The sequence below is a fragment of the Leptosomus discolor genome, chromosome 1, assembly GCF_034619465.1.
Source record: "Leptosomus discolor isolate bLepDis1 chromosome 1, bLepDis1.hap2, whole genome shotgun sequence".
Taxonomy (NCBI): Eukaryota; Metazoa; Chordata; class Aves; order Leptosomiformes; family Leptosomidae; genus Leptosomus; species Leptosomus discolor.
In genome coordinates, this window is record NC_141391.1 from 32,538,647 (window position 1) to 32,559,738 (window position 21,092).

The window sequence follows — 21,092 nt, forward strand, 5'->3', positions numbered from 1 at the left end:
CTGGATTCCCAGAGGAGCTTTTCCCCCCACCTGAGTTCCAGAGGACGAGAGCTACCTGCCGACCACTGGACCTTCGGAGGAAGACCAGACTCTTTTACCTGATCGCTGCTTCCACAGAACTACACTCACCACTTCAGGAGGACTGCAGCCAGCATCTTATCGGACTGCTACTGCCACCCTAACAGGGTGTCAGGTTGTATTCCTGACTCTTGTCAGTGTAAACTAGTGGGTTGTTTGTTTTTTCCCTGCCTTGTGTTATATACATATATATATTAGTAAAGAACTGTTATTCCTATTCCCCATATCTTTGCCTGAAGGCCCGTTAATTTCAAAATTATAATAGTTTGGAGGGAAGGGGGTTACACTCTCCATTTCAAGGGAGGCTCCTGCCTTCCTCCACAGACACCTGTCTTTTCAAACCAAGACAATGATCCTCCCTAACACAGTATTTACAGACAAGGGAAAATAGTTAAACATCAGGATATTTATTTTGCATACAAATATTTACAGAAAAATACTTAAAAAATTAAGCATTCAAAGTTTAATAGCCTTCACTTCACAAAAGCGTCATTTTGTGCTATAAAAACATATTGCCTTTACTATGCTCAAATTTAGTATTCAGATCTCTGGATTTTCTTATAAGAGCTTTCTTTTGTGCTTCGTCAAACCGATTGACTTTGAGATCCCGGTCTCGGTCAAACGGCCTTCTTTCTTGAGGTTTGTTCTTTTCTTCGGATGCTTTGCTCTTTAGCTTTTTCTGATGTATGTCCATGAGAGACTCTGACCTCTTTGACTCCTGGAAAAATGGGAAAAAGGGAGAGGAAATAAAGTATTACAAAATACCAACAGCGTACAGAAAACTCAAATGGAAAGATTGGAATTAGGAATGCTAAAAATTCCAGAAAAAGAAGACAGCTTAGTAACTGGAAAACAGAATAAACTTAGCATACGCAGAGTGGAAAGAGCATGTAATCTTGTCTATGCTGAATAACATGACATTAAAGATACCCATAATGTTGCTGAATCTCCACAGACAGTGGAGATCAATTATAAAAATAATGCAAAAGAAATATGAAAGTTGCTCTCCCATTACTAGCAGAGACAAGACAACATGTCGAGAGAAATATCTCAATGTCCAGGCCCAGCTTCTTATACGCTTCCCCTAAGCATCTGGTTTTGGTCACTGCTGGGGCAGGAACAGGCTAGGTACCCTTTTGATCTCACTCTCACGCACTACCGTGTTTCTAATGTGTGCTCTTAACTTTACAGTATTTGAATCATCTGTCGCAAGCCCACAGGACAAAGTCGCAGGTTTGAGCTACAGCACGTGTTTTGCCAAGTCAAGGACTCCAGCTGCGTTTATTGAAAAGCATGATCCAGCCCAAATACAACATAAAACTTTTGCTGATTTCACACAGAAGCAGGATTAGTTCTCACAAGACTGCGTGGCCCTTCCTTTACTCAGGCAAAATCTGTTTGTGTACCCTTAAGTAGTCAATTTCTCAGACTCCTGAATCATTACAAACCAGCCAAAAGATTAGTCCAAACCAATTCTCTCATCAGGAAGAGCTGAAGATGAGCAGCTCTGCTTTCTCATGTCGAGGAACACAAGACCTTTATTCTGAAGGTTCATTTTCCTTCACTCCTTGTGCAAACGCTTACCTCATCACACATACAAATAATAATTCACACATGACATAAGAAATTATTCTCATGGAAAACAGAAAATAGACAATACTTATTCATGGTGTAGCTGCGTTAGTGTTGACAGAATTGCACCAGAGAAAGTCTATGGGCATCAGCACTGAAAGAATTAACTGTAAGAAACTGTTTGAAGAATTAAAGCTCCTGTTCTGTGAAAGTATCCTTGAGAAAGGTCAGTGGAGAAAGAAATAGGAAAGAATAGAGGAAAAAACATTAAAAGAAAAAAAAAATCAACCACCTGAAAGTCAGGAAAGAGCTCATTTTAAAAACAAAAACAAAAACCCACCAAAACAACTCAAGAAACATTGTTCTTAAACAAGAAGCTTGCTTTTTTCTTTTTGAGAGAGAACTCCATTAACCTTAGAAACAATAAGGGCCTACATATGTTTTATTCTGACAATGGTACAGAGCAAAAGCCGTAGTTTTACATGAAAATTGTTCTACTACATTCATAATGACAGTAGAAACAGACAATACAGAAGAAATTTAAGACAGCAAGCAAATAGCTTTGGATTTGCAAGCCTCTAAGTTAAGAGGGAAAGGTGATTTAATGAACCACAAATAAATAATTGAAAGTGACAGATAAACTTCAATCATGTAACATAAGCCTCGGCTGTGATTCCCAAGTTAATTACACTCTCAAGAGACCAGGCTGCCTTCCGTAAGACTTCAGGCCATAAATCAGGGAACAACTGGAACGAACAGCTGTAGGGCAGGCAACAGTCCATGCACTCTGGTGGACAGGGCTGGCAGACAGAAACGTGAGAGGGAATCCGACATGGAGTTCAGATTTCTAGTAATCAACATCTGGCTGTGAAAATTATCCGGTTCTGCAGAGACTGGGGAAAACTTCATGTAACAATGCTGTTGTAATGAGCAGCTAATGCAATTAATTACATAGTGTAATTAACGCAGTGATCTGCTTAGCCCATCAAGCTTCCTTTGAGTTTATGCATATTTTGTCCTAAAAGTTAAACCTTTACTATGGTTTTATTCTTGGGATGTTGGTGATTCGGTGAAGCAAGCTGGTATTTGAACGAAGGTTGTCTGCACCCAGCAACCACATCCTGACATGAGGACTTTTTAAGAAAAACACCACCTAAAACTGAGACAATATATGCAAACCCCAATTGTATCATATGGTTTTCAACAGTGTCTGGAGGACCCAATCCTGCTCTTGTTGAAGTCTAATGACTTAAACAGCAGTAAAGGCACTAAAAGGGAAGACTGTAGTGGCATCACCATGGAAACCAGCAGTGCTGGAAATGAGAGAACCAGAAGAAAAGAATGAAGAATTAAAGGAAATGCAGGAAGAGGAAGTATTTTGCTATTACACTTACATTGTACGAAGTCACCTGCTCAACAAATCTCTTGTCTCTCCCAGATAATACAATTTCTTCGTTATCCTTACTGGTTGACTTTTTTGACTCTTCTCTTTCCTGATGAGTAGAAGCAAATCACACGATATAGTAATCACAGTGTCTGAAGTAAAAAGCAAGGAAATCTATATTTTCTGTAATTAAATCTGCAGGGTAGAGGCCACCAGATATTTTTTGCTCAGCTTGATAAAAGAAACCGGACACACTGTATCTGGAAATTCAATGAGCTGAGGCAGAGTACCTGACTACTGCAGAAGGGAGTGGGAATAAAGGAATATCAATGTTACTTAAAATCGTTATTTCCTTGCCTTTACCTTTAAGCCTGAATTAGTAAGCTTTGATAACAAAAAACTGGGGAAAAAAAATTTCCTTGAACAACTCGGGGTACCTTTACTTTGTTTTCACAGAATATCATAGAATCAACAACATACATACTGCCTGCAGATGTATATGAATGAATAAATGCTCACCTTGGCTTTTCTCTCTCTGTCAGCTGGAGTATCTGTCCAAATAGATCTATCGCCTGATTTGTCATCAGCTCTTCTCTTAAATGTCCTTGGGCCAAATCCAAAGCTTTTCAATTCCGGTGGAAGCTCTGTCATCCACGATTCCCTGGTAACTTGCTTGGGTTCATCCTTTACAAAAGAAATGGGGCAGGGGGCAAAGGATGGGGGAAGAGTTAAAAAAAAGCATAATCAGAAATTGCTGTCTGAATCTCTTAGCTTCCAGCAGAAATCATGGATTTTTCCTTGCCTCAACAATTGTGAACACTTAGCATCCCGAGCAGAGCTGCAACTGGGTTCACACAGAAACAGGCAAAGAAAAATACAAATACACTCCAGCAACAAAATCTCAGAAATTAAGAAATCCAACTTACACTGTCTGCTGAAGTAAGCTTTTCCTTCATTCTCTGAGCTCTGCGTTCAAATTCTTTAGTCACATCACACTCCACTGGTCCTTTCGCAGGCATTGGGCCTATGAGATTCTCTTCTTCCTCACTACTATCTGTTACCTTCCAAAAATAAAACAATTCTCTCAACCGTACTGCTAAGACCCATTGAGAAACACTTTAGCTTCATAGGCTTAGAATGGTTTTGTCTAGAAGAGCATATAAACCTAAAACAATGCACCTGCCAGTCAGATAACAAAAAACTCGGATTAAAAATCCAGATTAAGTGCTGTTCTAGCACTTTAACACGGATACTGGGTCTCCGTGTTTCCAAAAGCATTCCCTCTTGTCTGAGGCAAAACTGCTGGTAAACAGTGGCAGTACACAAAGTCCTGCTACCGCACATTGCTCTGCACGCAGCCAGGTAGCCTCTGTGGCCACGGGTAAACCTAAAACACACGAGCATCCATCTGGATACTTTGGGCTTTGCCATCACTAGCAACATTTGGATGCATCTCTGGAATAGGGATCGCAATTTTGCACTGCAAGGAGAACTGTTTCGAGCTCAGATTCTGCCAGGACGCTAGGAAGATTAACATGCAGTAGAATGGCATGCATGGCGCTACACCCCTGGGTGTACGCTATCTGCCAGCCTAATCTCTTGGTTCTGTCATTCGCTTCTTCGATCCCTTTTGACATTGCACTCTCAGCAACTATTTGGAGAACAGCTCAAAAAACTAAGTTTGAAAAGGATTAGGTGCGAGCAAGAATCTTTGCGGATGCCAGGGGTTGTACAGAAAGCTCGCAGGTCCCTCCAAGTTAAAACAGTACAGATGTGGACAGAGGCAGAACTAGGCAGAAAGTGGTGACGCCACAGTGCCCTGGAACCAAAGCTAAGGTGCCCAACATCTACAAAAGTGAAAAGATTCAGCCACAGACGGAACGTGGGTGATAAAGCAACGGGAGAAGGATGACGACAAGGCTGTACGCTCAGGAAGCACAGAGCGCTACTTGAGAAGGTAAGGTGGTGGCAAAGACGTTTCAAATGAAGGATGAAGAAGGTGGGGGGGAATGGCTTTGGTTTTTGTCATGCCAAACTCTGGTTACCAGGTGGACATCCTAGAACCAAGATATGACACCATTGGAGAAGACAAGGACTCAAGAGCAATGAGCAGTGGAAAAACAGTATCAGGAGCCTTCCATGTAAAATAAGGCGCCTGAGGCAGAGGTGACCCAGGGGAGAATACCAGAACAGAGTACAGAACCTCACTAGAAGAGTCACCTAGTGGGAGCACGGGGAATGGAGGACGGGTGAAAGGAGAAGGAGAGCAGGGAAGGTATCCTGCTACTCTGAGTTCAAGCCTAATGCTTCAGGCTGCTGGCATCACACTGCTGTAGCAGGATTCGGGCTGAGGAAGACAGCAGGTGTGAAATAAGCCACTTTATTCCCATGTGTGCCATTTGCTACAGAAACGGGCGTGCTTTAATGTCACTGCTCCAAGCCAGCCAAGCCAGTTGGCCCCCTCCGCCTTCAGGAGTCAGCACAGGTATGAACGGGGAAGGGAACTTTCAGGCAGCATGAGACACAGCTACACATGGCTGTGGGCCACAGGGTGCAAGAAGGGGCTTCTCAAATTTAATGGCTGTATGATCAGTTGCACAAAATGGATCTGAAAGACTGAGGAGGGTGAGAAATAGCTGGTCATTTATAAACACCATCAATGCAAGGTGGTAACACCAATTTCTCTTGTCATTTTTCTCAAAAAACATCTACATAGTCAAGTTTTCAGAGTTTTCCACCACTGTGATATTGCTTTAACGTTTGGAGAATGAGGTGACTGCATTCTCTCTCTATTTTTTTAAAAGAAGGAGCTGGTGGGAAAGAGGAATAACCATCTTGAGAAACCAAAGTAGTAAAACACTTCTGTGTACAAACGAATAAAAAATGCAAAGATGTAAGACTTTCATAGTAAGTTGTATTGTAAAGCAGTTGAAAATGAAAGACAAATTCCACGCTGAGTTTTAATTGAAGAAGCGTGTCTCATTTCCTTTCTCATTAGTCTTAAGTTCAATCCACTCCATTACCACCTGCCTCAAACAAGATGAAATTAAACAAACATTAAAAAATACTGCCTTCAGGGGGAAGGGGAAATCGATATAAAGTGAAGCATGCAAATAAGCTGCCTCTAAATTAAAACAAAATAAACAACAACAAAAAAATTACTCATCATATTCAAAGGTAAAAAAAAAAAGATAAGACTTTTATTAGGAAGAGAAAAAAAAGAAATAAGCTAAGTTTTGCAATAGCTTTAAAAAAGCTGATGCTAGAAGATCTATTTAGGAGAAAAGAGACTTTTTTGTTTGTAAAATAGATCAGCAGACCAGTTTTGACATCCCTGCCTTAAGAGACTTGTCATTGTGATAAATTGTTTAATTGTTATTTGGAATTACAAGACTATGAGTATCTTAAAAATGTCAGACAATCATTCTTCATGAAGCATTATGACAACACTCGCTGAAGGAGGCTGCAGAACCATATACTTTGCAATTACTAATCAAAAAAGTGAAGTTCCAGAGCAGCCTTTACCTCATTCCTTCCTAGCACATCTAGCAAGTCCCATAGTCTCTGGGAGTTAAACTTAAAAATATAAATATTTTAGAAATAAACAGAATAACTGTTAATTCTCACAAGGAATTAATATTTAGTTTATCATAGCATGAGAGAGATTCAATTGCCCAAACACTGGTATCCAGCACCCTTGTTGATGCCTTAGGGTATCCTGCCTGGCTTAAGAGGTGCTGCTCAAGAAGGATGCAAGCCTCTCTAAGGTGCTACTCCCTATCTGCCAGCCCGCTGCAGACGACTCTGATCCCTCAGAACGGTACCAGAGGCCCATGTTTAGGGAGCTGAATCTTCCCCATACTTCCAGCTGTATTTCATCACACATCTTATTCCTGAATGTTCTTTAACGGTCCATGCATTATTTTGCAGCTAGGGATTAGACTACAGGACTTCTACCCAGATTTTACCTCACCTGACGAGAACGGTCAAAAAAGACGGAACGAAAAATCATGTGAGTGTCACTGTCCTGCCCCACCTTACTCCCAGTTACAGGTATCATCTTGCTATTGATAAGAACAATTAGTGACACTCTAGTGTCATTCTTGATTGCATTCTTTTGGATAAACTTATTTAATGCATCTACTAATCAACATCTTTAAGGAGGTGAAGATATGTGAAATACCATTTTACTCCCACATCAGCAAAGGAGTAAAAGCTTGAATTATAGGTAAATATTCTCATTCTAACAGGTTGCATCACGTTCTTCAATGTCTTTAAGAATTCAAACTTTGCCAAGACCTTCACATGTGAAAGACATCACACCAAAGGAAACAATGGGAAAATATTAGGCAGAATTACTGTGACTGCAGTTTAGGGTGCCTAGATCTCTTGTGTTCAGTGAGTGCATCATCCATCTACTACCAAAATCACAACAAACCTGACCAGCCTTTTTCTTTTTTAAGGCTTGTTTATGCTTCAGCATTTGACTCAGAAAAAAATATGCTAGACACTTTCTGGTCTAAAATTAAACTGTCATGCTGAAAAATATGTCTAGTAGACTTTTTCAGGCTCCTACTTGTTTAAGCATTTCAGATAGCTTGTACTAAACCAAACAGCTTCTCTTTTCACAAACCTGGGCGCAGAACTCTGATGAAACAGATGGTCCTATGGAACATCTGCTATTCCCGGTGTCCTGCGAAGGTTTCCTAAAGCCAGGTGGTAATGCAGGACCTATAATGGGCCTTGAGAAGAGAAAAAAAAAAAAATAAAAATCTTGGTTTTCAGTTGAGGGACAAAAAAAAAAAAGAAAGTAACATAACCAACATGGACAGTACATTAAATGTCAGCCTTACACTGTTTCCTGCAGGAAAAAAAATGTTATAGATTAATATAAAAATAAAAACCAAATGCTGAGGAGAAGTGTGATTCTGCTTCCTCCGCATGCCAAGCATGCCCCCTATGCGCACCCCGTAGAAGTAACTGAAGAAGAGCATCTCAGTTTTCCAGGAGGACCTCTGCAGATAGCTGGGATGCAAGAAAACGGGAAAGTTGCAGCATGTAGTCACGAAAACCCACTTTTTTCTTCCCTAGCTTCCTTCACCAGATTCAAGAGCAATGAAAGGTGGGATGTCAGATAGATGCTACTCTTTCTCTAGCAACAAAGACAATTCTTGCCTTGCACCACAGTTTCACTGTCCGTCAATAAACAGAATCAGTGAACTACTCTGATTTTAAGTTTATTTTCCCTCAGAGTGGGGATGAGAGAAGAAAAGTTCTGTGATTCCAGGTAACTTCACTAATTTGTTTTTACACAGCAGCTCTGCAAGCAGTATAATTTGATTGTTTCCAGGAACATAGAAAGGTGAGAATCTCTTTTCAATGATGACACCAGTTCAAACCATATCACGAACTGTGCCTGTAGCACTGAAAAGACTTTTGTGCACAAGTTCCCCTTAATAATCCACTATCATATTCTTTGAAGCTAATAAAAGCTAATTAAAAAAGCAAACAATTTTCACCTGAAGAAATATCCAGGTGACAGTATCCTCACAATGGATCAGCAGAGACTTTGGTTGATTATGTTTGTTATTATGATCTTCAACTTCTGAGCTTCAGGGCAATCAAACGTAACACAACATGAACTGAATTATGTAGAAAGCCAACCACAGACAGACACAAGCAGTAAATGCGAGCCCAGGCCAGGACAAGGGCACTGGTGAAGTTTCAAACCCAAGCAAGAAGTCTGGGTTAAATCTGAAGTTCCACTTCCACCTAGCTGCAGCAAAAAAGAAACAGCTTTTATTTTCCTCTGTTCCTTCCTGACTGCTTTGTTGTTAAGCGCATATTTTAAATTCCCAGTATAGTTTAAAGAGATTGAATTTAAACCTATACAGATATGGCCAAAATAATCTTTTATTTTAGCATACAAGTACCTTTATTTTGCATGGAGAGACAGTTAAACCAAACGATAAAAAAAGCTTTCTACTAAAATATATAAGAACATCTATGTTGTGGGCTGTATCTGTGCAACTTGTGAAAAAGAGCAGATCTCAAATACTCTGCCTTGCTTCTGTCACAGCTCAAAGGCTCTTCCAAGGAATAGAAAATGGTTCCATATTCATCCCTCCCACACTTTCCATTTCTATGCCTTTTTTTTTTTTTTTCCCCACATGAATAACCCTGTTGTTTGGGTCTTTCCTCAGCAGCATACAGCCGACATGATTCCTGACAGTTTCCTGGATGTCCAAAGGCTCTCTGAAGAGGTGAAGTGAATCTAAATAAAACTCTGTTAAACACATTTTGCTGCTCTGGCAACTGCAGTATCTATCTATACACATTCGAAAAAGCACCCCAAACTTATGAATTAAGCTTTCATTTAAGGAATACTGGATTTCATATACAGCAAAGACAACTTCCTGTTGTTGGACTCTGAGTCCTTGCTAATGCATGTTTCAAGATGGGCATTTGAGCATTCTTCTGATGTAGAACTTAAAATTTTTTAAGATAACCTTTGCTCTTTACCTTGATGTGTGAATACTTCAGGAATATTTATGAGTGCTGCACTTCTGTCTAACATAGATAAACAGCAATATCTTTTCCAAAGTTGAAGGAAACCTGTTCATATATATATATATATATATATATTTTTTTTTTTTAATGCTGGAATGACTCAAGCAATTTTTAACAAGCTGCAAATTGCCACATGAGCTGCTCCTAATCATGAATATGTTGCTTTAACAAGTCTGGAAAAGATGTAACAGAACAAAAGCTTTTCTGAAAGAACGACTATGTCACAGAGAGCTAATAAACAGTCTGTCCATACATTGAAACGAACAGCCTGCACTTGTGCCAATTATTCATGGCTAGATCGTCAATCTGCTCAACACTGCACTGGGGAGACAGTTAACAGCATTGTGTCTACACCCTGCACAGCTAACGCACCTCATCGTGTCAGCACAACCAGACTGCCAGGTGTGCGGGGGTGGAAGATAGACAAGGCTCTTCCCACACATCACACCTTTCCCACCTATTCAGGGAATCGGGCTGGGCGCAAAGCAGCTCTGCTCAATCTGCTTTTCTCAGTGTGTGCTCGGAGCAGTTGTATGGTGAGCTAGGACAAAAAACCCCAGACAGCCAGCAAGTGCCTTTAATCGCTCGTACTCACAGACACAGGGCAGACTCTTGCCTTCTATGTCTAAATGCAAGTTATCCACCATTTTGGAAATAAACTGCTAAGTAGAAATAAAGGTTGGGTACACATACAAAAGACTAAGACTATACAATGGGTGACCACCTGTGTTACTGATCATTTCACTAACTTTCAAACTACAAGCTACCTCTTTTCTTCTTCTTTTCCTCTGCAAACTTTGGCATAACATTTTTAACCACAAGAGTATTCATGTCAAAAATCAAGAAAGCAAGAAGGCTTCCTCTGCTGATATTGAAAGGCACAGGCATTTATTTTCTTTATTAGAGATCACATGAATTTTAGTGACTTCCTAAATTTTATAATTAAAATAACATGTTCTGCATATGAAACACAAGGAAAAAAATATTAGTTACTCCTGGGACCATCAAAGCACCGAACAAGCCCACTGAGCATGATACTCAACGTTTACAAAAGCGTTTGTCGATTACAGCAAAGTGTAACCAAACAGATACAAAGAGAATACTTCCAAATAACCTTAGTTACATAAATTCTTGTCTTCCTAACTGCTGCCAAGCAACGTAAAAATTTATCCAAACTAAAAAAAATTTCAACTTTGAAATTTCGTTCAAGATGGTATACTACACAGCTCAACAACAAATTGAGTCACTTTCCTAGAACTGAAAACTCATACCTGACAGGTAGGTATTGATATATTTTATCTAACAGCTCCCTATTGCTCTGAGGAAGATCATAGTGACCAAGGGACTCTTTTGTACCTTTCATCAATAAACGTCCCCTGGGAAGTACCAGTTTCACTATGGATTATCATTTCAAATTATAGAAGGAAGGGGACAGATTGACGTAAAGACTAGGAGGCTGTAAGACATGGTTGAATTCTGCACAGAAAATCCATAAGTAAGTTTTTTTTCCACAAAGTATTTTATAATTGCGTGCAATCAAATGGAAAGCTTCCTGATGGAGGCTATAAATAATGCTTATTTATTGCCTAACCTAACAGCTTGATTTCTAGAAACCTACACGGTTCAGGTTAGTTTTCTACCTGGAGACAGAGAAACACTAATCCTGGGTGGATTAGGACAGTTCCAACAATCTGCATGGTATTGCACCACACAAAAGCTAACTGCCCTACTCCCTCACAGCCTAGAATGAACTAGAATTATGAGTCTTTGTACCTGTTATTTTTTCTGCACTAATCTGAGACCTATCATAAGAAATGGAAGAAATTTGACGTTCAAAATATAACTCAGCCAATTCACATTTGCTCTTTTTCCCTCCAAACTTCCAACCAGGGCTAGGAGGGCTGTGTGCTCCATTTCAAGGGAATGCTGTTGCTGTTCTCAGAATGTGGAGGAAGCAATTCTAATCATCTGTATCTGAAGTGCAAAACCAAAGTGTTCTGTAATAGTACCACAAAATATTTTCTCTAAAATAACTGTGTTTCAAGGAAAAGAGCCTTAATATAATTCTGTTTTAATTACCTCTCTGGAGAATCATCCTGTTTTTTAAATCCAGGAGGAAGAGCAGGCCCAAAAAAGCCATCATCATCATCGTCTTCCTGAATTCTTTTTGGCTTTCTGCAAATACAAAGATTTCTCTTAATAATTACCTTGACATGCATAGCAATTATCTACATTTTAAAAAGGAAAAAAAAAAACCATAAAATTATGTGAGACAGTCTTATGTACTAAATATCTTTCTGTTACCAAGGAAACAGAGCAAAAGGATCCAAAATAATTTGAAGCAATTAAAAATTTGGGAGCATAAGCTTCACTCCAAAAATGCTCTGACATTTGAAAAAATATTAAGAATGCTTTTGCTGTAGAAAGAAGAGTAGTATGATGTTGAAATACCATTTACTAGTCACAAAGTAACTTTAAATTCAGCACACTTCTTTCTCCATTTTTATACACTGTCTGCATTTTGACTAGTATTTTTCTCAGTTCAATTCTAATTAACTGAAAAACTGTTGAATAAGACAAGCAAAAAGTAATAATTCCTCCATCACTCATTAAGATGGCACAATGCCCTTCGAGTCCCTTATGCAAGGCCTAGCACAAACACACACAAGTTCTGAACAACTGTGAGCAATCAACCCTACCAAATGAGAGTATGCGCAGACTCCTGTTATTTGTTAAACAATTTGGGTTTTCTTCATTAGAGTTGACTTAATTGAATGCATAAATTCACACCCATAATTAGATATTAAGAGCTCTCAATGAGAGGCAGTTTACCAGAAACAGGGCAAAACTCAAGTACCAAATACCTACATACACGATAAGTGGTGTCTGTCCTTAGTATAAACAAGCAAAACATTAAGGATGTTATTAATTTAATTGCAAAACCAAAACAAAACACACAAATCACAGAATGGTTTGGGCTGAAAGGGACCTTCATAGGTGATCTAGTCCAACGCCCTGCAGTGAGCAGGGACATCTTTAGCTAGGTCACGTTGCTCAGAGCCCCGTCCAACCTGACGTTGACTGTTTCCATGGATGGGGCTTCTACCACCTCTGTGGGCAGCCTGTGCCAGTGTTTCACCACCCTCACTGTAAAAAATTTCTTCCTTACATCCAGTCTAAATCTACCTTCCTTTAGTTTGAAATCATTACTTCTTGTCCTATCACAACAACTACTGCTGAAAAGATTGCCCCCCATCTTTCTTATAGGCCCCCTTTAAGCACTGAAAGGCCACTGTAAGGTCTCCCCGGAGCCTTCTCTTCTCCAGGCTGAACAACCCCAACTCTCTCAGCCTATCCTCATAAGGGAGGTGCTCCAGGCCCCTGATAATCCTCATGGCCCTCCTCTGGACCTGCCTGAGCAGGTCCATGTCTGTCTTGTGCTGGGACAGCACTCCAGCTGGGGTCCCACCAGAGCAGAGTAGACAGGGAATATCACTCCCTCAACCTGTTGGCCATGGGCTTCTTTTGATGCAGCTCAGGATACGGTTGGCTTTCTGGGCTGCGAGCACACATTGCCGGATCACTTCCAGCTTCTCAAATACCAGCACCCCCAAGTCCTTCTCGGCAAGACTGCTCTCAATCCCTTCGTCCCCCAGCCTTTATTGATACTGGGAGTTGCCCCAGCCCAAACACAAGACCTTGCACTTGGCCTTGTTGAACCTCACGAGGTTTACATGGGCCCACTTCTCAAGCTTGTCCAGGTCCCTCTGGATGGCATCCCGTCCCTCTGGCATATCCACTGCACCACCCAGCTTGGTGTCATCTGCAAATTTGCTGAGGGTGCACTTTATTCCACTATGTCATTGATAAAGTTATTAAACAATACTGGTCCCAGCACGGACCCTTGAGGGACAACGCTCATCCCTGACCTCCATCTGGACATCAAGCATTGACCACTACGCTCTGGATGTGACCATCCAGCCAATTCCTTATCCACTGAACAGTCCACCCGTTAAACCCATATCTCTCCAACTTATAGAGAAGGATGTTGTGGGGGACCACGTCAAAGGCCTTGCAGAAGTCCAGACAGCCAACATCTGTAGCTCTTCCCTTGTCCACTGATGCTGTCACTCCATTGTAGAAAGCCACTAGGTTGGTTAGGCAGGACTTGCCCTTGGTGAAGCCATGCTGGCTGTCTTGAATCACCTCCCTGTCCTCCATGTGCCTTAGCATAGCTTCTAGGAGGATCTGTTCCATGATCTTCCCAGGCACAGAGGGGAGGCTGACAGGTCAGTAGTTCCCAGGGTCCTCCTTTCTACCCTTTTTGAAAAATGGGCATAATGTTTCCTTTCTTCCAGTCAGCAGGGACTTCATCTGATTGCCAGGACTTTTCAAATATCACGGAGAGTGGCTTGGCAACTGCATCAGCCAATTCCCTCAGGACTCTGGGATGCATCTCGTCAGGTCCCATAGACTTCTCTATGTTCAAGTTCAGAGAGGTACAGGGATTTGATCGTCCTAAATAACTTAATTCCACTGCAGGTCAGCTGAACATTCTTGACCACAAAGCACATGCAGAACGTGTCATCAGGTTTTACACAGGTACAGGGTTTACCTTTCTGTTTATATAATACTGTCCCTTACTCATAATTTACGCAGACATTTCATTTACAATGCAGTGTAAATATACAAATAACCTAAGAACATACTCACTTGGGTGCTGGACCTCCTTCTGTCTCCTCTTCAGAATCTCTGTTTGCATCTCTGGGTAGAGGAAGAGATTCTGAGTCGTCATCACTATCAGGAGTTTCTGAGCTACAGCTGCTTTTATAGCCTGGAGGCAGCGCTGGCCCTGCAACTGAACATCCAGAGTTATTTGGGAAACTTATTAAACATTTCAAATTAGTATGATCTATCTTGGTATTTCCCAAAACACATACCGACCTGGAATTAAGTTTATTCAACATTGCTCTGTCTAGCATTTAGAGAAGATATCTAAACAAACTTTTAGAAGTTACTTTTTCAGCACCATATTTCAATGAACAACCCCTGCCTGAATTAAATTAGTACATCACTACGTGAGTGCCTTCTGGAACAGGACTTGAAAGCCCTTTTTTAATCTAACAACTGATTTACAATACATATGGTAGAAACTGGTATATTTAAAAGAAGCTACCTCCTTAATATAGCATTTGAAGCTTCCTAGTGAAGAATCACGTCATTTGTCCATACACTGAATGGGAGACTACAGATTAGTGGAATTTAATTGCCAGCCTGCTTTAGGAATGATTTAACATTTAAGGTTATTCCCAGTTCAGCTACGCCTGAACAGCAGGCACAGATTTAATTATTCTGCCAAAAACCGGATGATTTAGGCATTCAGACTTCAAAGAATCATTGCTGTTAGAAGGCCAGAGCAGTGGATGGAGCTCTCAATGCTCCAGTCAAGCCTTCATGCTCTGGAGTAACGAGGAGGGAGGGCAATATCCCAGCAAAGGAAAAATTCAGACGCTAACATTGCTAACAGGCCTGAGCTGTCCCTGGCACACTCCCCACCAGCAGGCACAGCTCTCTATAGACTCATTTGGATATAGTACCACGCACACCGGGTCAGAAGTAGCTTAGCCTCCTAACAGCAAATGCCCCCCAAACGAAGACACTTAACACAGACACCCGCACAGGCTCAATCAACACAGAGCCAGCTGGAGTAAGCAAAGACCAGCAACAGTGCCCCGATAAGACGCCTTCCCAGATCCAGAGCAGCACATGCAGGGCCAGCACCAGTTCACACACACAGCATGAATATCCGGAGATTTGATCCTACTGATGATTTAGTATCCTGAAACGCAGACATCATTCCTCCTTTTAGTATTTCAAGCATTGAGCCCAAGGCTGACATGACAGAAAGATGTTTTGGTGCTGAAAAGACATTGTTAGCTTTATGAATAGTCAAGGGTTCGATGAAAAGATGAGGTGCAATAAAATCGCATAAATGAAAGGTACCAGGAAATTACCTCTCCAGTTAAACAGCTATGATTCTTTGATGGTGCAAAACAAAACCTGATGCAGATTATGGTTCCATTGTTAGCTGACAAAGGCTAGGCAGAGATTGAGTCCTTCAAGCGAGCTTCATAAAGCTTTTGCTTGTCTTTAGCACAAGACACAGAACAAGGACAGTCCGCCAGTTACAAAGCATCCAGACAGACCTGCCACTTATGCTGTTTTCTGTTTTAATGGGAAAGACTTTAACCAGGACATACAAAACCATTTCAGCACTAAGAAGGAAAAAAAACACAACACCCCAGCCTATAAAGGTAAAGTAAGTTCAAGGTGAGAGGGAACCAACAGATGAATGATAAATAGGAATAAAGACTGCTATCAAGAAGCCTCCCATTTTGGTATGAGAAACACCACGGAATAAAAAGCACTCAAAAAGCAGGCAAAACCCACAGAACAGCTTTCTCCAGCCACCTGGTGCCCTGATATCATGAAAGCAGAGCTTCAATTGCAGAAAGGTAAGAAATAGCACTTGAGGTAAAAGAGGCAAACTGAGATGCAGTCTGATGAGTCTGATACTGCAGAGGAAGAGAGAAAACTGGGAGCAGCTTTGTGAGCTGGGAAGAACTAGTAAACCAAAAACTATTTAAGGAAGGAGACTGGTCCCACTGACATGTTGTCCAACACCAGGGCTAACACACATGCATTCTATCCCAATTCCTCTCTGTTATGCTGGCACGACTGTTTGCGTGGGCTATGCAATAAGCTGGATCAGGGAACTTAAGAGGCATAAAAAGAATACTGCAAAACACAGCACTCCTGTGAAAGAACTGTTCGTTCATGGAACTGCAGCCTAAGCAGGACACCCAGAAACATAATAGACACAGAGACTGGTTCATGAAGGGAAAACAGCATTTAAAGTCTGGGGAAGGAAAAGTCATTGGACATGGTGAAAGAAGTGGAGGAGAAAGAGAATTGGAAGAATGGGGATTAAAAATTAATATGGTCATGGTACGGACTGAGACTAACAATCAGCATAGGCAAGGACACAACTACGGACCAGGGTGGGGTGTGGAGTTGGAGGAAAGAGTAGAGAAGGAGGAATGGGAATTGCTAAGCACAGATTCTGGGAGCAGAGAAAGCAAAGGCTGAGGAGGGAGGCCAAGATGTAACGAGAAGCCTGTGAATGAAATTCCCCGCAAGCCATGGAAAAGTGTAAAGACACAGATCAAAGGAGGAACAAAGGAAAGCTCAGTGTCAGGAAACTAAACCCAATGAGGTGAGGAAGAGAAATGGATGTGGCAATGGTAGAGCTACAGGAAAGCGAGGAAGTAACCAGAACTCAAAATAACTCAGAGCAGGACAGTGGAATAAGAAAGTGTGAGAAGAAAATTTTGAGAATGGAGAGGAGAGAAACAGAGTGAAGGATAAGTCTCAAGTCAGACTGAAGTGAATGTTTCACAGCTGCTAGAAGTGGCCATCCTGCTACCGTTGCTCTGACTTGCCCTCTCCATAGAGCTGGCCTGGTCACTGTCTGCCTGAAAATTACGTCAATTCAATTCAGAAACCAAAGGAAAAGCTACCTTTTGTTTTGTTTCGGCTAGGTTAATTTCGGCTGCATTTGGCAATTCCACCAGGCCATCAGACAGGCACTGGGAACCTCTGAAGGACATACAGGAGTAGGGTCTTTCATCTGCAGCAACAGTGATAGATCAACTCCGACATATCACATCAACACATCCATGCTTCAACAAATGTGGCCTCAATGCTGAAATAGTCAAACCCCCCCCGTCTGCCAGAGATGGCTCCGGGTTTTTTTAGCCATTCCCTAGTATTTGTCTCCTGCTGGTACAAGGACAGCAGAAAGGCAGGGATGATCGGGCCAAAGGAAGTATGAAAATTCCAGCAGGAGCACATTTATGTGCCAGCTTCAAAGAGTCATTGGGAGATGAAGAACTGGGAGATGAGTGTGTCCCATGGGTTGGGCAGTGACAAACTGAAGAAGGAAAGCTGAAGGATTTAGCAGGGATGAGCTTTTGAGTATGTCCAACTACCGTTTGCCCCCACCCTGGTCCTGATTAAGCGTTCGAGTAGCGTCAGTTCTCTGACACCAGCGGAAACTGGTATCTCCTGGCAAAGTCCATTTCAGCTCCCCCTGTGCTGACCTACAGGCAGAGCAGCAACTGGCACTTAACCTTGGTTACTCCCTTATCTTCCAAGGCAGGGATGCACAAGGGAATGAACAACCAGCTTTTAACTCCGCTCATGTTTCACAATGCAAAACACCACATGTCAATGTCAATTAGATTACACAAATTACAATTACTGTATCTTCAGTTTTTCTCCACTTAAAAAAAAAAAAAAAAAAAAAAGGGCAAGAATTTGCATGCTAAAAGTTACATCTATTAGCAGAGCTGTTATTTCCACAGCTGGAACTAGATGATCTTTAAAGGTCCCTTCCAACCCAAACCATTCTGTGATTCTATGTTATCCATACAAAGATGAAAGAAACACAAATTTAAGAATGGATCAAAGGACATTTATGTTGTTCGCTACATCTAGCACGGCAATGCCTATCACGGATGGAAGATAAATGCTTACCTGGCAGCCAAGAGGGTAAACTGCACCCTGGGGTGCATCAAACACAGCATAACCAGCCAGTCATTAGAGGTAATTATCCCGCTGTATTCAGCATTGGTGTAGCCTCACCTTGACTACTGTGTGCAGCTCTGGGCCTCACAATTTAAGAAGTATGTGAAGGTCCTTGAATGTGTTCAGAGGAGGACAACAAAGTGGTGAAGGGGCTGGAAGCAATGTACTATGAGGAGCGGCTGAGGACTTTGGGCTTGTCTAGTTCAGAGAAAAGGAGGCCGAGAGGCAACCTCGTTGCTCTCCACGGCTTCCTCCAGAGGGGACGTGCAGAGGGAGGTGCTGATCTCTTCTCCCTGGGATCCGGCGATAGGACACGTGGGAATGGCTCAAAGCTGCACTGGGGAGGTTCAGACTGGACATCAGGAAGCATTTCTTTACTGAGAGGGTGGTCAAACACTGGGACAGGTTTCCTGGAGAGGTGGCTGATGCCCCAAGCCTGTCAGTGTTTGAGAGGCATTCGGCCAATGCCCTTAACAACATGCTTTAACTTCTGGTCAGCCCTGAATTGCTTAGGCAGTTGGACTAGATGGTCCTTGTGGGTCCCTTCCAACTGAAATAGCCCTATTCTCTTAAATTATAATATAGTTCTGAATGAAACCTCTTTGACAGAATTCTCAGAATGGTTGCTCAAAGTCCTACTTTGTTGCTGTTGGGAAGGAAAAACTATGAAAGTGGAATAAAAAACCCCAAGCGTTCTTAAAGAAAAGCAAGGAACAGTTCAAATATCACTGAGATCACAAGGAAAGAAGACATATTAGAAAAGCTGTTCAGCTTTAAAAGGGGCTTAAAATAGCTAGAATACACAAGGAAATAATACCAGAACAACTTCTAGACCCATTCTGTCTCAAGACCCGGCCAGTATTACAGCGCAGACAACGCTTGTGGCAGCCCCACCACACGATTTTGCAACTCAGAACCTCCAGGTGCAGGGATCCAGCCGGAGCTGTACTTCCATGCAACAAAGTGTGTTACGCCAAAGTACTTGCTCTCTCTTCCTCCTCTGCACTGCAGCAGTACGCCTCACACGTTGAGCAGGTACGCTTAATTGTTGTGCCAAGCTGCTGTAAGTCAGGAAAAGTTTTTAAAAGTTCTAAAAACAAATAAACAACCCCCCAGTAGTTGGTTTTTCGTGGGGTTTGCTTTTTGATATTCTTTTTTTAAAGGCAAATAAATTCCTTCACCCATTTCACACAGAAATCCCCAAGCAGATCTGCCAGTACAGCGGTACTACTATGGAGCTGATGGACACTAGGACAAAAATTGGACAAACTAGGCTGAATAACCTAGACTAGATACTGCCAAAACACTTGGTAAAACGAAAGCACAGCCTAATGATAAGTTCAGCTTACTCTGGTGGATTCATACTTATACCTATCTTGTATCAGTACGTTGATAGAAAGAGAGTGAATAAGCCATCAACACAAATACGAATAGGAAAGGCTGCGTCGGCTCAAACAAGCGTGTCAGGACTTTGGCACAAAGGGGAGCTACGGACCCAGAGCCTGATGTTGCTAAGGTGTCAGCTAAGGCAGGAGCTTTGCTCTCTCTTCCTATTGCTCCCTCTTCTGGATTAAAAAATGAGAAGAGCAGACGAGCACAGCAAACCTTTCCCACCGGAGCTGTTTTGTTTGGAATAAGCAAATGATCGCTGAAACACTACCACAAATCGAATACATATAGAATCGCAGAGTCATCAGGTTGGAAGAGACCTCCAAGGTCATCAAGCCCAAACTGTCAATCCACACCATCACGCGCACTAAACCATGCCCCGAAGTGCCACATCTACACGTTTTACTAGTGATTTGAACCCGGATTAAAGACAGGGAGTACCAACGCTCCGCTTCCAGAGATATCATTGATCCTGTAAGAGTATAACTGGGAAGCTGAGCTCCACTGCAGATGGTCTCAGAGAGATCCCACTGCTGCTGCGACTGCTTTCAGCACCAGAGACCTCGTCGGGTGAGGCACCACCGCCTCGCTGACCACAAGCCAGTTCTACATCCCGAGGAAAGCTGAAAAACGACAGTTTCGTCAAGTGGTTTGGTTTGACACGGGGAAAGCAAAGACCCAACCACCGCTTTTTCCTCCTGCCCACTAACTTCACACCTGGAGCTACTAAAGAACACTGGTCTAAAAGCGCAGAGAGGACTCGAGTAGGAAAATAATAAACCAACACTGTGTTGGTTTGTTTTTTTTTGTTTTTTTTTAAAGCAAAAACCCAAGTTTTACACCCTTCCGTATCTGTGGCACTCCATCACGTCAAATTTCTTTTTTGTTGTTGTTTTTTAATGGAAAAATCACCACAAAACCCCCCCGTGAAGTTCAGCTTCCCCTCTCCGCCGAGGCCCCTCACTCCGACCGCGCTTTCCCCACCACACGCCCCTGTCCCCCCGCCGCTCTGGGTAACGGGGAGCCGCCCCCCCCCCCCCCCCCCAGCTCCCGGGCAGCGGCTGCGCTCCGGGCCGGGCCGTGCGGCCCGGCCCGGAGCGCAGCCGCTGCCCGGGGGCTGGGGGGGGGGGGGGCGGCGACGCCCTTCACGCCTTACCCTGGCTGAAGTCTTCATCCGGGTCTTCCTCGACGCAGCGCGGGAAACCGGGGGGCAACGCGGGACCGATGAGCTCTCGGGCCATGGCGTTGGGACGCGCCCCCCCCCCCCCCCCCCTTTCCCCGCCCCTCCGCCGCCCTACTTCCGGTGCTGCCGGATGACGCAATCAACTGGACTAACCAGAGGGCGCCTACAGGCCCCCCCCGGAAGTGACGCGTTTCGTAGCGGCCGCCGGTGTGGACCCCCCCCCCCCCCCCCCCCCCACGCGGTAGCGTGAAGCGCATGGCGGAGGAA

The 21,092-nt window shown here is 42.7% G+C and overlaps 1 protein-coding gene across 4 annotated transcripts; it reads right to left on the reverse strand.

The window, feature by feature from the left end:
- Nucleotides 1-469: 469 nt before the first annotated feature.
- On the reverse strand, nucleotides 470-20,887 carry GPALPP1 (GPALPP motifs containing 1). Of its 4 annotated transcripts, none has more exons than XM_086481964.1 (8): nucleotides 20,799-20,887; nucleotides 14,318-14,456; nucleotides 11,684-11,779; nucleotides 7,668-7,776; nucleotides 3,961-4,095; nucleotides 3,554-3,718; nucleotides 3,045-3,143; nucleotides 470-796 (listed from the first exon to the last, which is right to left on the reverse strand). In XM_086481964.1, exons 1-8 carry the CDS (start codon nucleotides 20,881-20,883, stop codon nucleotides 578-580), a joined length of 1,047 nt encoding a protein of 348 aa, XP_086338090.1. In that variant the 5' UTR covers nucleotides 20,884-20,887; the 3' UTR covers nucleotides 470-577. The 4 variants fall into 4 exon arrangements, with proteins under 4 accessions (XP_086338090.1, XP_086338091.1, XP_086338088.1 ...); XM_086481965.1 differs by having other exon boundaries at nucleotides 7,692-7,776; nucleotides 14,318-14,462; XM_086481962.1 differs by having other exon boundaries at nucleotides 14,318-14,462.
- Between the last annotated feature and the right edge of the window lie 205 nt (nucleotides 20,888-21,092).

What these genes read in the sequence shown, in the direction of transcription:
- GPALPP1 (XM_009950589.2), bottom strand. Translation starts at nt 14,586, where the DNA reads ATGCTAGACAGAGCAATGTTGAATAAACTTAATTCCAGGTCGGTATGT. An exon ending in CAGGATGATTCTCCAGAGAG is followed by an intron (nt 7,777 to 11,683) that starts GTAATTAAAACA and finishes TCTCTTCTCAAG; the next exon opens with GCCCATTATAGGTCCTGCAT. An exon ending in ACAGAGAGAGAAAAGCCAAG is followed by an intron (nt 3,144 to 3,553) that starts GTGAGCATTTAT and finishes TCTACTCATCAG; the next exon opens with GAAAGAGAAGAGTCAAAAAA.